The sequence below is a fragment of the Aquila chrysaetos genome, chromosome 5 (assembly GCF_900496995.4).
Source record: "Aquila chrysaetos chrysaetos chromosome 5, bAquChr1.4, whole genome shotgun sequence".
NCBI lineage: Eukaryota > Metazoa > Chordata > Aves > Accipitriformes > Accipitridae > Aquila > Aquila chrysaetos.
The window spans coordinates 41084573-41097599 of record NC_044008.1 but is presented as its reverse complement, the minus strand read 5'-3'; the positions used below and the strand labels follow the sequence as shown (position 1 = coordinate 41097599).

Sequence of the window (13027 nt, the reverse complement as noted above, 5' to 3'; positions counted from 1 at the left end):
CACCTGCCCATCTTCTCCCTCACTCAAAAGCACAGTTGGAGACTAAACGCCTTGAAACAAAGACACTCTTAATACCGTGGCCCATCAGCTACTAGCAGAGTCCAGAGGGAGCCGAGGACGACGGTGGCAGTACCGCATCGGTGCTGCTCTCGCAGACTCTCCCGCTGCCTGGCTGTCCCTGTTGTCTCCCTGTCGCTGCACTGCGAGTAGAAGAGACTACGGCAACTCTGTTCCACTAAGACCAGTGAGAATACACTGCTACAGATACTATTATTCACACTTCTCAATAGTAACCTTCATCCCTGCCCATCATTCATCCTTAATTTCTAATTTTGGTTGACTTTTCTCCACTATGTTGACTAATGCTAACACCACTTGAGTCCTCGATTTTAGGAGACTGACGCCCCAAAAAGGGTGCTGTATCCCCAATCCAGCTTACATGATTTCCCCACCCCCCCCCCCCCCCCGCAAATATTTAAATAATATATGCAAAAAGAACTAAATTGTAAGAAAGCACAGATCATCCTACCACACAGGCTGGCTTGTGAGGACAATTACCAGTCACATAAACTCCCTAGTCTGTCATTGGTTAAACACAAGGATCTGCCTGTAAAGTTTTGCAAACCTCTTCCTCGGTTTTATAAGCTATTCAAAGTTCTAGGTTTGGTTTCTGCCAGAAAGCGTAAGTTCATTCCCTGGAAACAGAAAAAAATATATGTATCCTTTTTCTAAAATTACTTGCAGGGAAGCAGGACAACCTACAGGTTTTGATGTTTGGCATTTGATAGTATGATTCAGCAGGTAATTCTGCTCCTCTTTCCAAACACTGCACTGTGGACCACACTGACAATTCCAATTTTGGATTATTTGCTTTGGCAACTAATGAGTTAAACCTTTTAAAGTTTTACTGCCGTTTTATACTAGGTTTCCATTTGAATGGCTAAATGCAGGAATGTCAGAGACATCTTTTACTTTATGGAATAGTAAGTTCATAATTCAAATTGCACATTGTTATGCATGAATTAATATGTCATACTCTGAAATAAACACAAATGAACTATTGTATAGAATTCAGGCATCTGTGTTTGGTTTTTTTTGTTTGTTTGTTGTTTTGGTTTGTTTTTTTTTTTTAAATTAGCAAAGTCAATTAGCTGCTCCTACTTACCGCCTTGGGTAGTAGTGCAATTGTTTTTTCTACTGTCTTAGATGTTTTGCCCCAGTATCATTTTTGACAAGGCTTAGAGGGCTAGTATGTTTTCAACAAGTAGACAAACCGGCAATTTTAACATTAAAAAAAAAAAAAATTGGAAAACTGGTTAAAGTACTGATGTAAAAGCAAGGAAGTCAACTCATTTCCTCCCTCAAAAATCTTTTCTAGCACATCCATCTTTATATACCTTGCTGTCTTTCATTCCAGCCAAGTGTTGAATTGCTCCAGATATTCCCACGGCAATATAAAGTTCCTAGAAAATAACAAAAATGAGACATTTTTGGTACACACGGCACAGTTTCAGTAAACTCTCACAAACCTTACTCAAAATCAATTACATGCAGTAGTTTTTACATTACAGTAATTTTCAATATTAAAGGCAGCTGATGATTGGTTCCCTTCCCCACTTGGGGATGCAATGGAACTGTAAAAGGAGAATCCCAAAGGAGCATCTGGCAAAGACAGATGAGAAGAGGCGGGGGGGAGCTAGCTCTGCATCAAATGTAAGACACTGCTCAGCTAGAGGACAGGGCAATCAGTGTTACCCATGACCCTGGAGATTCCCAACGCACATATTAAGCAAGATAACCTACAAATGGATAATGCAGCTGCCTAAAGAGAAAACCTAGGCTTTTTTGTTTGAAGCCTCTAGGATCCTTTAAATAAGGCAGAATGCACAAAGCTGAAATTCAGGTGGTTAAACCTTTAAAAAGTCTCCTATATGGCAGGATAAAACATTTCAGATACTGAAGTGGGCTGGTGCACTATATGCTCCTAGTGATAGTTTCTATTATATACCCCAACCCTCAACATTCATATGCCCTAAAGCTTTTCTTCCCCCATTCACTATCACCTCCTACATAGGATGAGTAAAGTGCTTCCCAGGTACCAACATGCAGTAGATCTTTACACTTTGGGGCTCCCAATCTAGCATCTCCAAAGAGACTTACATTCAAAATAGATGAAAATTTATAGGCAAGTAGATATATATCGACAGTTTTAATTCACAGCAGAAAAGTACTTTTTTCCCTCAGGCTGAAAGTCATCCAGGCTATAATCTATCCAAAACCAAGTATATTTTCAGCTCCGTGGCAGTTTTCCCACCACCGCAAGTCCAAGCAGCACTCAAACCTGTACTGTTTAGCTACCTAATTTTACAGAAGAAAAAACAAAGAAAGCACTTTTCACCAACTCATTCGATAAGAGGAAACTGTAACACACAAGACTAGTTAGGGGATCGTCTGTCAAAACCAATTAAAAGGTGGTATTTATATATGCTTAGAAAAGACACAACCTCAAATACTAACAGAATTTCTCTTTTAAAAATACCAAGGTTAGTCCACACTTAAGAACATACAAATCTAATTCAAGAAATTATTTTTGGGGCCAGGGAGGGTAAGAGGGTCAAAAAAAATCTTTTCCCTGTGCAACTGAAGATATGCATTACAGTTAAGTGGCTTTTAACATGACAGAACAAAGCACAGCTGTGGAGCAGGCACAGACCTACAGAAGAGGCTGGCAAATGAAGGTGTTCAAAGACAGAGGCCACGCAGACTGCTTTTTCCATACAGGCCTGATAGTCATTATATCAATTAAAGAAAAAAAGATGATTGCTTTCTGATATTTCTACAGCTAGATTTCACCTATTACATGGGTTTTTAAATAAGAATAAATAAATAGAATTTATGAAGCTTTTCTACACTTTTCTACAAAAGCTATCTCCTGTAAAAATTGAAGGGGAGGGAAAACAGAGCAGGAACAAAGTATTTCCTATTAAAAAGGCTTGCTTTGAAAGTGAAACACAGAATGTAGTCTATGCATTCCCACAAAAACACACAGCTGTTGAAGACACTCAGAAATTTCTTTGCCTCAACAGCTTTTTACTGAGTAGATTACTATTGGAGGTCAATCCATTTTAACCACAGCTGCAATGTAATACAGTATGTCCATATAAGAACTCATGGTAAAAATGCAATATTTTAATTATACCAAATAAAAGAACAGATGTTAAAGGAGAAATTATTCTAACATCATATAGTCTTTAATACAATCTCTTTTTACAAACGCATTACTGTAATTTGATTTTTTTTTTTTTTTTTTAGAGCAATTCATTAAGTGCCAGTCATCTAGACTACCAGATACTCTTATCAGTCTGTTTAACATTGTGAAGTTCAGTCTTTGGAAAGAATCCAGCTAACCAGGAGCCAGATGCCTATGTATATATTCTATTAAAATATCTAGGAGACAAGGATGTTTCATTAAAAGGACATTTGTAAATCACCAGGCTTGTCTAAAAAGCCTTTATTATGCATCTAAGCCATGCCCTTCTAGGTTATGTGCTTTTGGCTCTCTGGCTACGATAACTGGTCCATTCAGCAGGCTGTAACACTTACAGTAGATCACCTCAGCAATGTTTCCATACAATGAACACACAGGACTGCATGTTTCTTATTAATAGTTCCATACTGTAAAATAGATTTGACTGCTCAAATCTTAGTTGAAATCTATTCTACAATTTAGTAGGAGGGACACAAAGGACCCACAAGGTCTGAATGATAAAGATTCAGGACTGTTCAGTGCTCTCCAAGGGAAGGATTCAACTGGTCATCCAGAGAGAGATCATAAAAGACTCAGAAATTCAGATCTCTAAGTTATTTTCAGCGTAATACCCTTGTTTTGATATTTTCCCTGAAATCATTAACTTCTGTCATGCCTTTTGCTGAGTCCTATCATTTCTACTGCGTTAGCGTTCAAAGTCCCAAGTCAGGACTGTAACCCCAAGCACTACGAAGTAAGTGAGGGAGGAAAACAGAGAGCAGATCGGTACCACAGAGCAGCATTGCTTCCAATTGTGTTACACGACATGCCTGCCATCGCAGCAGAGAGCACATTAAGGTCTGGAAGGAGATCTAAGTTCTGCAGAGCTCATCTACGCAGGAGACCCACGCCAAGGCACAAAATGGCATAAATCAGAGTCTGGATCGCACCTCTCAGGTGCCAACAAAGATGGCTTTATGCCAACTTCAAGTTCCTGCTTTTTGGATCCCTGGAAGCTGCTCTAATGACTGCTGTCAGGTAGCTGATCCACAGCCTACAATTACAGGCACTTACGTCAAAGTCCAGGACACGGAGTGGCATTTATCAACTCCCTGGTGCTTGTGCACAGGCAGGTTTTCACTGAAGGGCTGCTGCCAGCGCTGTGCCACATGAGAACGGCATTAACAAAACAGCGCACAGGTTCTGTTCCAAGGGGCTCACTGCGCTGCCTGATACAAATGAAGTCCCAAAAGCAATTAAAGTTAAGGAAAGCGAAAGTTTCGATGGTATAAGGGCATGGCATCAGATTAGACAATTGTCTTGCCTCACAGTAACTTAATTTCACACAGGAAATAATTACTGTACGTATGTCACAGCCGTGCCACAAATCTTTCTTTTTTATGAAGTGAATAGCAGACATCAGCACAGGAGAAGGGACACCAGAGAAGAGAGCTAATGGTCAGAAAGAGCACAACGGAGGAAACACCAGCACAGGAAGCTGGATGGACCGAATAGCCTAAGAGCATACGAAGAAGAGGGCAAGGAGGCACAATCAGGAAGTACTTAAATTAAATATGTGCTATTGCACAAAGGGCTTGGTATGTCAGTAATGGGAACATGTGAAGGTGGGAGCATCAGCACATAACATACCCATTAGGCTTCTCACAAGGGGTACAGCAGCAGCCAAAGCTGATTCGGCCAGCAAACTGGCACAAAGGTCAAGAGTGTTTTAATTTGTCCTGCCACACAATATCCCACAAGACTCCAGTGGGAGCCAGGACCCTGACAGAAACCTCAAAGTTTATAAGCACAGATCTGCATCACAACAACCCTAAAAAGAAACAAAACTTCAAGTCCCAAATTTATAAGGCAAGATTCCAAGTCATGAATCCAACTTCTCATTTGCTATTTAAAGTATTAATCTAGCCTTGTATTGTTTTTTCGACAAACGTGACCATGGTATGTCTTGTAGAGAGAGTCATTGTATGCTGATCATTAAAATAAAAAAATCCCCCTCAGCCATCCCCCTAAACTCCTATTTCTGCTTTAAATGTACCCAACTTACATATTAGCATCTACAGCAAGTCCATGAGACTTCACATGCACAAATTTGCACAACTGGCTCCAGAATCCATATATCCAGTTACACGCTGTTTGCATAAATGTCACAAGAGTGCTATATGTGGATGATTATAATTACCAATATACCAATGCAGTTATTTTCCTGTGCATACTGACTCTTCCAATTATTTATAGACTAATTTGTGGCATATAATCTTACTTCATTTTCACTTATGAGAATATTTAAAAATGCCTTAGGCTGCCTTGGGGCAATTAAGATACATTTGCTTAAGAGAACCACAAGAAGAGTTTTTAGTTGCAACTTACAGTGACTTTTTGAAGGCTGCTGTAAGAGACTACTGTGCATCCACAGGTGCAACACAAGATGAGGTAGTTACTTTGCAAGCATGCCATCAGCTTCTATTGATTTTTATGCCAATTTTTGAAATACGCTGAAAACCTTCAGTGTACATCAATTTATCATCCTACCAGTGGCATGCTTTTAAACAGGCTAGTTTAATAAACCCCTTTGGCACATGTACTCTTTTTAAAGGCAGCTCAGATATTTTATTTTATTTGCAAGAGTGAAAGGACAATGAAATTAGAAAGAAATCTGTGCAATGAAAATCACTTCATACAAGAGATTCCTTCCAATTACAAGCTATTAACCTAATAAAGTATTTTCTGGCTTGACACTAGTTCATATATATTACACTGTATATCAAACAATTACCCAGTATGTACTACTTTGATGCAGCTGACTATGTTCCATTCAAAAGCACACATTACTAAACTATATCCCAACTACAGCTTCTTTTTCGCTTTAAGAACCTTTGATCAGCCAAGCTATGTAATTACTCTTAAGCGTGGTTAGGGTGTCTGCTGGAGTGCAGGGCCATACAGCAATTTTTTTTCTCTCTCTAGGGAAAAGCACATCAATTGCTTTCAGCTAAATGCACTCACATATGAATATTTTAGTACAATTTAATGTTCCTGCACCAACCCCAGAGGAGCAGAGCATCAATTTGTGAACATAGTTTTCTTGGAGTTAAAAGCTACACTGGATAATGCAGGATGAAAGGGGTTGTCAATCCTTAGCTTTTTAGCAAGTCAGAGAAAGGTAGTCTGTAAATTCAGTCCCAGCTGCCTACAAACAGCTCTCTAAAGTTTGCCACTATAAAGCTACTTTTCAACAATAGTGAATTATCAGAGGAGATATTCCAAAAACAATTTCCCCAGCACGGTCAGTTTTCCCAACACTGTTCCCATCTGCTAGCTACCTGCCTCAACCATCTATACAATGAAAAGTGCACCTGCTGGTCTGTTAATAAAACCCGCAAATGTAATGTACAAATAACACATTCCTACACAGCAGCTAGCTGAAGGTAGGGGAAATTCAGTAACATTCCATGTGTTTGAATAGAGAAACTTTACTATCTCAATATTCTCTTTCTTGTATGTGTAACAAATTAGGAAGCAATGAGGATCTTATCATTGATAAGCAAGGAGTAGAACATTTTTTTAAGTGAGTACAATCAAGATGACAGGAGTGACACTTCTCACAAAGCTAAGGGACTTAATTAGTTCATTCTATTGTTAGTAATTTCAGGTAAGAGCCAAAGAACAAAAAGGAACAGTAATATTGGGATAAAATGTACCTTGTTTCACTTTCACTACACTCCCCCACAAGGGAGTGAAGGGAAACAAAACTTAACAGATAGATTAACCTGAGCAAGCAAATGATCCCTAAGAAAGCGAGGGGAAGTAACATTGAAGAAGAGTTAGTGTCCACTTACTATGCAATGAAACCATGAGTCACTCGTGCATTTTAGAGAAAACAAAACCCAGGCTAGGGGAAGTATTTGATTCCTTTGCCACCAAATACAAAGTAGTACGAAATACAGAAATAATGTAAATAACGTGATACTGTCTTTCTCCCTTCCTGCTACTCCCAAAGCAAGCAGATGACTACTAAGTGCTAAAAAGCCGCTCACTGCAGTGAAAGGGACTGCCCAGTAAAATACTGGGGCATATACAAGCTCAGAAAGTGTCCCATCCTCTTGTAAACGAGGCAGAGCAACAGGAATTCCACTGCTCTGTAGAGGACCATTCTGCACCTTCATGTATCTGTCTGCCAGGAAATGCTTCCTTGCCATCCAGCTTTCCTTTTCCTGCTTCTAGTTTCATCCCACTCCTACATTTTTCTATGTCATAAAACACCTTAAGTTGTTCCTGCTCTTCCACAGCTTTGGTGCCTTTCAACTGAACCAATATCTCACTCTTCAGCATCTCAATTGAAGCTGCACCTCTTTAACGTGCCTCTTTTTCCCCTCATTATTACTGCCGATTCCTGACAGTTGTACATCTCTCTCCCTTTTGAAGTTCCTGCAATCCATTACATCCAGAGAGACCCTCTGGTATGAAACTGAAGCTTAAGCACCGAAGCTAAGCTGGTCAGCAAGTTTACTCCTGGCAATCATACCAGAACTACACTGAATTCCCATCTGCCTTCCCCAGCTGAGGTTTCTCAGCACATACAATATCCAAATGCATCTGCCTTCTGTGCAATCATATCACATTTCTAGCACAATCACCTAATCTCATGTCAATTATTACTACATCATGTATTTCCTAACTTCTGTGTTCCTGAGTTTTCCACCTCAGTTTCTTGTCACCTGTTAGTATTTTGTGCCCAACATTGAAAGTAACAAGACAGCAGCAACTGAACACCTGAAAAAAAACCCAGGAGTTCTGCCTGGCTGCACTTTCCCTGCTGGATGGACCCTCTCTACTGTACCCTCCCCAAGAAGAAAACCTTGCAATAAAGTCTGAGATGGTGAAGGTGAGGCTTTCTAACCCTGGTCTACTGATGGCTAACCCCCAGATGGACACCTTGAGTCCTACAATTGTGAAATACTGGTCTGGCCACGTCTTCTCTATTGCCAGCTAGGAAAACCTATTAAGAAAGCTAATGCAGTTATAGAACTGGACCTTGAAAGAACACAGACTTCAATAGAGGAAAAATAAAATAAACTTAAAAAGAGTGAACACAAACTCTGAAAAGACTAAACTAGAAGGATGCCTTTCAGGCAGCAGCAGTTCATTCACTAGGTCAGAGGATAAAATAAAACAGCCCAAAATGACACACATTTCTTAAAAAAAAAAAAAAAACAATCAAAAAAACCCCAAAAACCAAAACAACAACAAAAAAACAACTCACAGTGCCACTGAGGTTTTGTTTGTTTTCTGGGGGGAAGAAGTTGAGAGTGAGATAATCCCCATACAACCCCACATTACTTAAAAAGCTAAAGGGAGAATATAATCAGGACACAAGGGAAAACTTGGGACACCATGGGAACAATTTGGGTGTCCAAACATAGGTGCCTAGTAGCATTGTAGACAGTGTAAGATTTCCCACCTGAATCATAGATGCTGCTCCAGAAGAAAGTTTCCAGGTCCCAGACAGTAACTACCAGCCCTGTGAATGTACTTTTTATACCCCAGATGGCTAAAATGGCATTAGACACCTATTTGTAGGCATTCAATCACCCCCTATATGCCCCTTCTTCACAAATCTGTACTGCGAAGTTCACAGTTCAGAAACTAACAAGCTACTTAAGACTTATAGCAGTTGCTTTTCTTTTCTCACAACAGTCAGATTTTTTTTTGTTTAAATATTAGACAAATTATGCAAGTTCATGAGAAAGATTACATACTTCTTTGTATGTTAGAAATGTTGCTAATTATACCTAGGGTAAAGAAAGCTAATACTGAACTAATAAATGAAGCATTCATGCTCCATGTATAAAAGTTTTAAATAACTGAAAAACATTATTTACCTTCTTTCTTCTCATCCCCCCTTTTGCTCTTCTTTCTTTCTTTTTTTCTTGTAAACAAAACAGGAAGAACTGGGAAGATTTTTACCGTGAAAACTAATGCCCCTGACTATTTGAAACTTCTTATCTAAAAATAGCTGTTACTCTAGGGGGGTGGCGGGAGGCTTGATCAGTGCAGGGAATTTAGTATTTTCTAACTGGATATACTTAACTAATGCTTAACAGTAGGCCCTCATGGGAAGAATATTTTTATCCAAAACCAACTAATTTGAACATTCTTACACGGGCTTTTTTCTTAAAACAGAAGCTATATACAGTGCCTAATCTGAGAACTTAATTTCATTTTTCTGCAGAACACCTGCATATAAAAAATACTGGAAAACTGGCTTCTAATTTAAAAAAACACACTCCTAAAATGGTTGTCACTGATTAAAGACATTGAAGATACTAAATTACTTTTTTAATTAGGAAGGTAACATTTTATATTTTAATATATCCACTTATGCCTGAAAATTTCCTTCCTTCCATCTCATCAAGTAATATAAATCAGCCTTCTCTTTTATAAGACACAATGTCCAAACAGGAGCTGCAATCACCTGAAATCAACAGGTAAAAAAAGCTACTAACAGAAACAAAAAGAATACACCTAACATTTTAACAACTGGAATAAAATTAGACAAAAGAAAAATTACCAGAGATCCAGTCAAAAAACAACAAAATGCATAAATTCCAACATGAACAAAAGCTCAAAGTTTAGAGATCCAAGGCTATTTTGGAAAAGAGTAGATGTACTGTTTAGAACTAATTCTCAAACAGAAAGAAGGTGAAATTTGTACTCCTTAATTAACTGCATTCTTTCATGGCTTAAGCAAAACGAACTACAATTGTTTCTTGACTGGCAGTTTGTTCATATATTAATACATCAGCATTTCAGGAAAGCTGCTGTGGCTGTGAGGTTCTCATGCCCTCTGATGCACTGTCTGGGCTGCACTCTTAAAAACTGAAGCCAGTCACAGAATTACTGAAGGACCAATGACCAAAATTACCCTTCCTTCACCAAATCCACAATCAAAGGTACAAGGGAAGAAATAAGCAGATCTTTTAGATTATCACCTTCTTACCCAATGATAAGCACAGAAACACTCCCCAGCAGTCATACACAAAAAGCAGCAGCAGAAGCACCTCCTCTCTTCCTGAGCTTGTAACTAACTCATCTCCCTCTCTAGTCCCCAAAATGACCTAATTCCAGAGTCCTTTCAAAACAATGCATTCCAATCCTCCGCTGAGACTGGGCAAGAGACTATTAATAGAAGAGTAAGAGTATATGCTAAGATACTTTCCCATCAGAAACTAACAGCTGCACAGGAGAGAGCAAGTATGTCTCCAACTCCAACAGTTTCTTGTATCCACGATTCTTCCCCTGCTTAAAACCCACATGCCCAGGAAGGCAGGCACCACATCAACTGGAGTTCAAAACCAAACACAAAACTCAGGTCTCAGCTAATGTAACTAACCAATGTACAAAGCTGCTTTGCAATTTTCCAGATAAAATGTCGTGAGCTCTCCCTGAACTAGTGATATCAAGCATACCTCATAGGAAGAGAAAGCAGTCATCTTCTAGAGACTTGTTAAAATAGCCAGTATAATCTTGATCTGATCAAGAAAGTTCAGTTCTACTCCTTCTTTAAGTGAACTTTATCTTCCATTGCACAGAATAATTTTCTAGCTAAAGTACCAAGAAGATGGCAAAGTAGAATTAGGAATGTCAAGTTAAGAATTTGCACCTTTAAACTGCCTCAGATTCAGGATACCTATCCAGCACATTGAAAAATTAATTCCTCTAGTCAGCAACTCTGAGGGCTTTGTATCAATTCAACTTGCACTTTCACTAGAATCAATATAAAATATTTTCTATACTTCTAAGCCACTGTATGCTGTCCTTGCATGTATTTTAAGGTCCAGAAGAAATATTTGAACAATTTGAAAGAAGGGGCATATTATTTTCAGTACTCTGCATAACTCACTACTTAATAAGTATTTGTTAAGAAGGGAGATGAGAGAGAAATCCACCAACCTGCTGACAAAAAGATGTAACACCATGCAATTGTGCCAGTTAGGATTGTTTATTGACACCATAGTTAAACATTCATTAGTCAACCCTGACTGACTAATGGCTATTTTAACAATCCACTAGAAGATGACAATGGCGACATTGATGTGATCATATGATGTGGCTGTATGTTCTTAGGACTTTCACATGTTGCTATGAGCCATCTGTGGCAAGTTATAGCACTATAACTTCATCAAAAACTACCCTTTTTTGTTTCAACATAATTGTTTATATGCCCTTGACTCTGGAAAGAATGTTCATTGTTGAGCCTCAAGACACACAAACCAGAGCTGAGCTGTCTTCAAATTAGCATTCTCCACATCATCAATGGATATTTGGGTAGTGAAGAACTAAGAATGGTCAGTCTCATCTCATGCCCTTTCGAAGTACACAGTTAAATGACATTCAGCTTACTCCCCGGTTTTCAAAGGTTTGGGTACACAACAACCAACTAAAGATTGCCTCCTTATGACAACAAACTCTGCCTCATTCAGAACCTGCAATTTCCAGGTATGTTGCAGCTCCACTTTCTGAATTAGTGTTGATTAGCTTGCTGCAATACGGTGGACCTTATACCTACTGTGTGATCAAAAGAAAGTGCATTATATTTAAATACAAACGTTCCCTTAGCAAACAGGAAGTATTATGCTGGGGGCTATAGCTGTCCTGCACTACGGCCAAAAAAAATAACAATTGCAGACTATGCACAAAAGAAAGACATCACCAGAAAGAAGAGTTAGGTTGCATTTGTAATCTGTAAAGCCTCACAATTTCCTTGCATAGCAGAGGTTAGTATCACTGCTATCAAGATTTTGGAAGTACACTATATGCAACCAGATGGACCTTAAGTCTTACCAATAGGTCTGTTTCTCAGAAGCTGTTTTTTGTATCAGTTGGTTATCATATAGATTTACAGGTTAAACATTAGTGTGCCTAGAAATAGCTCCACTTAGCCCTACAGGGCTATCATCAGGCGGCCTCTGCTGAGGCCTTAAAAAAAAAAAAAAAACCAGCAAATATCCCTATCGACATTTCAAGACAGAAGAACTCAGAAGCACGGAGTACCTTGTTCAAGAAAAACCACCAGGCAGAACTGACAACAGACTCCAGGAATCACAAGCCCCTGTCTTTGATACCTTCAAGTACTGCTCTATCCTGCTCTATACTGCAAAAATAATGGCAGTGGTTTCAGGTTCACGAATTTGCAACTCTTAATGGTACAAAGGCAAAACATTTCAGATCCTATCAAAGCTTTGGATATGTACAGCTTTTTAGTATTATTTAAATTATTGCGATTTGGTAAATGCAGCAGTTGAAATATGACAAGTTTCTCTACTAAGTTCCAGGTCACTCTCCCCTCTGGTCTCATTAAACCCTTAACAAGTATGAAGTTGCTCTTTGGTGCTTTCTGTTGCCATACACACTCAAAGAACTGCTTACTGAAAGGCTAAATGTTTACTTGATTATATAGCTTAAAGCGTACACCTGACAGATTGCCACACCTGCCCACGTTCTTAGTCACAATTCCCTACTCATGTTAACAATCATTATGTGCTAGCACACATTCTACCCCACGCTGAGACGAGTTACATTTGTACCTTCCTCTTTACAAATGCTCCAGTGCACTTTATCCATCTACCGCTTTCCCCCAAATTTCCCCAGGTCATAAGGAACAACGAAAGTAGTCTCAGACTTCCACATGACAGGAAGGGCCCCCCCGATCCAAAACGACACAGGAATAGAAATCAGTCCCCTGTGATACCAGGATGCATA

The 13027-nt window shown here is 39.1% G+C and overlaps 1 protein-coding gene across 4 annotated transcripts in view; it reads right to left on the bottom strand.

Annotated features, from left to right (window-relative positions):
* Window positions 1–13027, bottom strand: part of ETFA (electron transfer flavoprotein subunit alpha) — a 43812-nt gene that overhangs the window by 3299 nt on the left and 27486 nt on the right. For all 4 annotated transcript variants that reach the window (XM_030013439.2, XM_030013438.2, XM_030013437.2 and 1 more), the window contains exon 10: window positions 1398–1463. In XM_030013439.2, the coding sequence (XP_029869299.1) occupies window positions 1398–1463 (66 nt within the window). The remainder of the gene's footprint in view (window positions 1–1397; window positions 1464–13027) is intronic.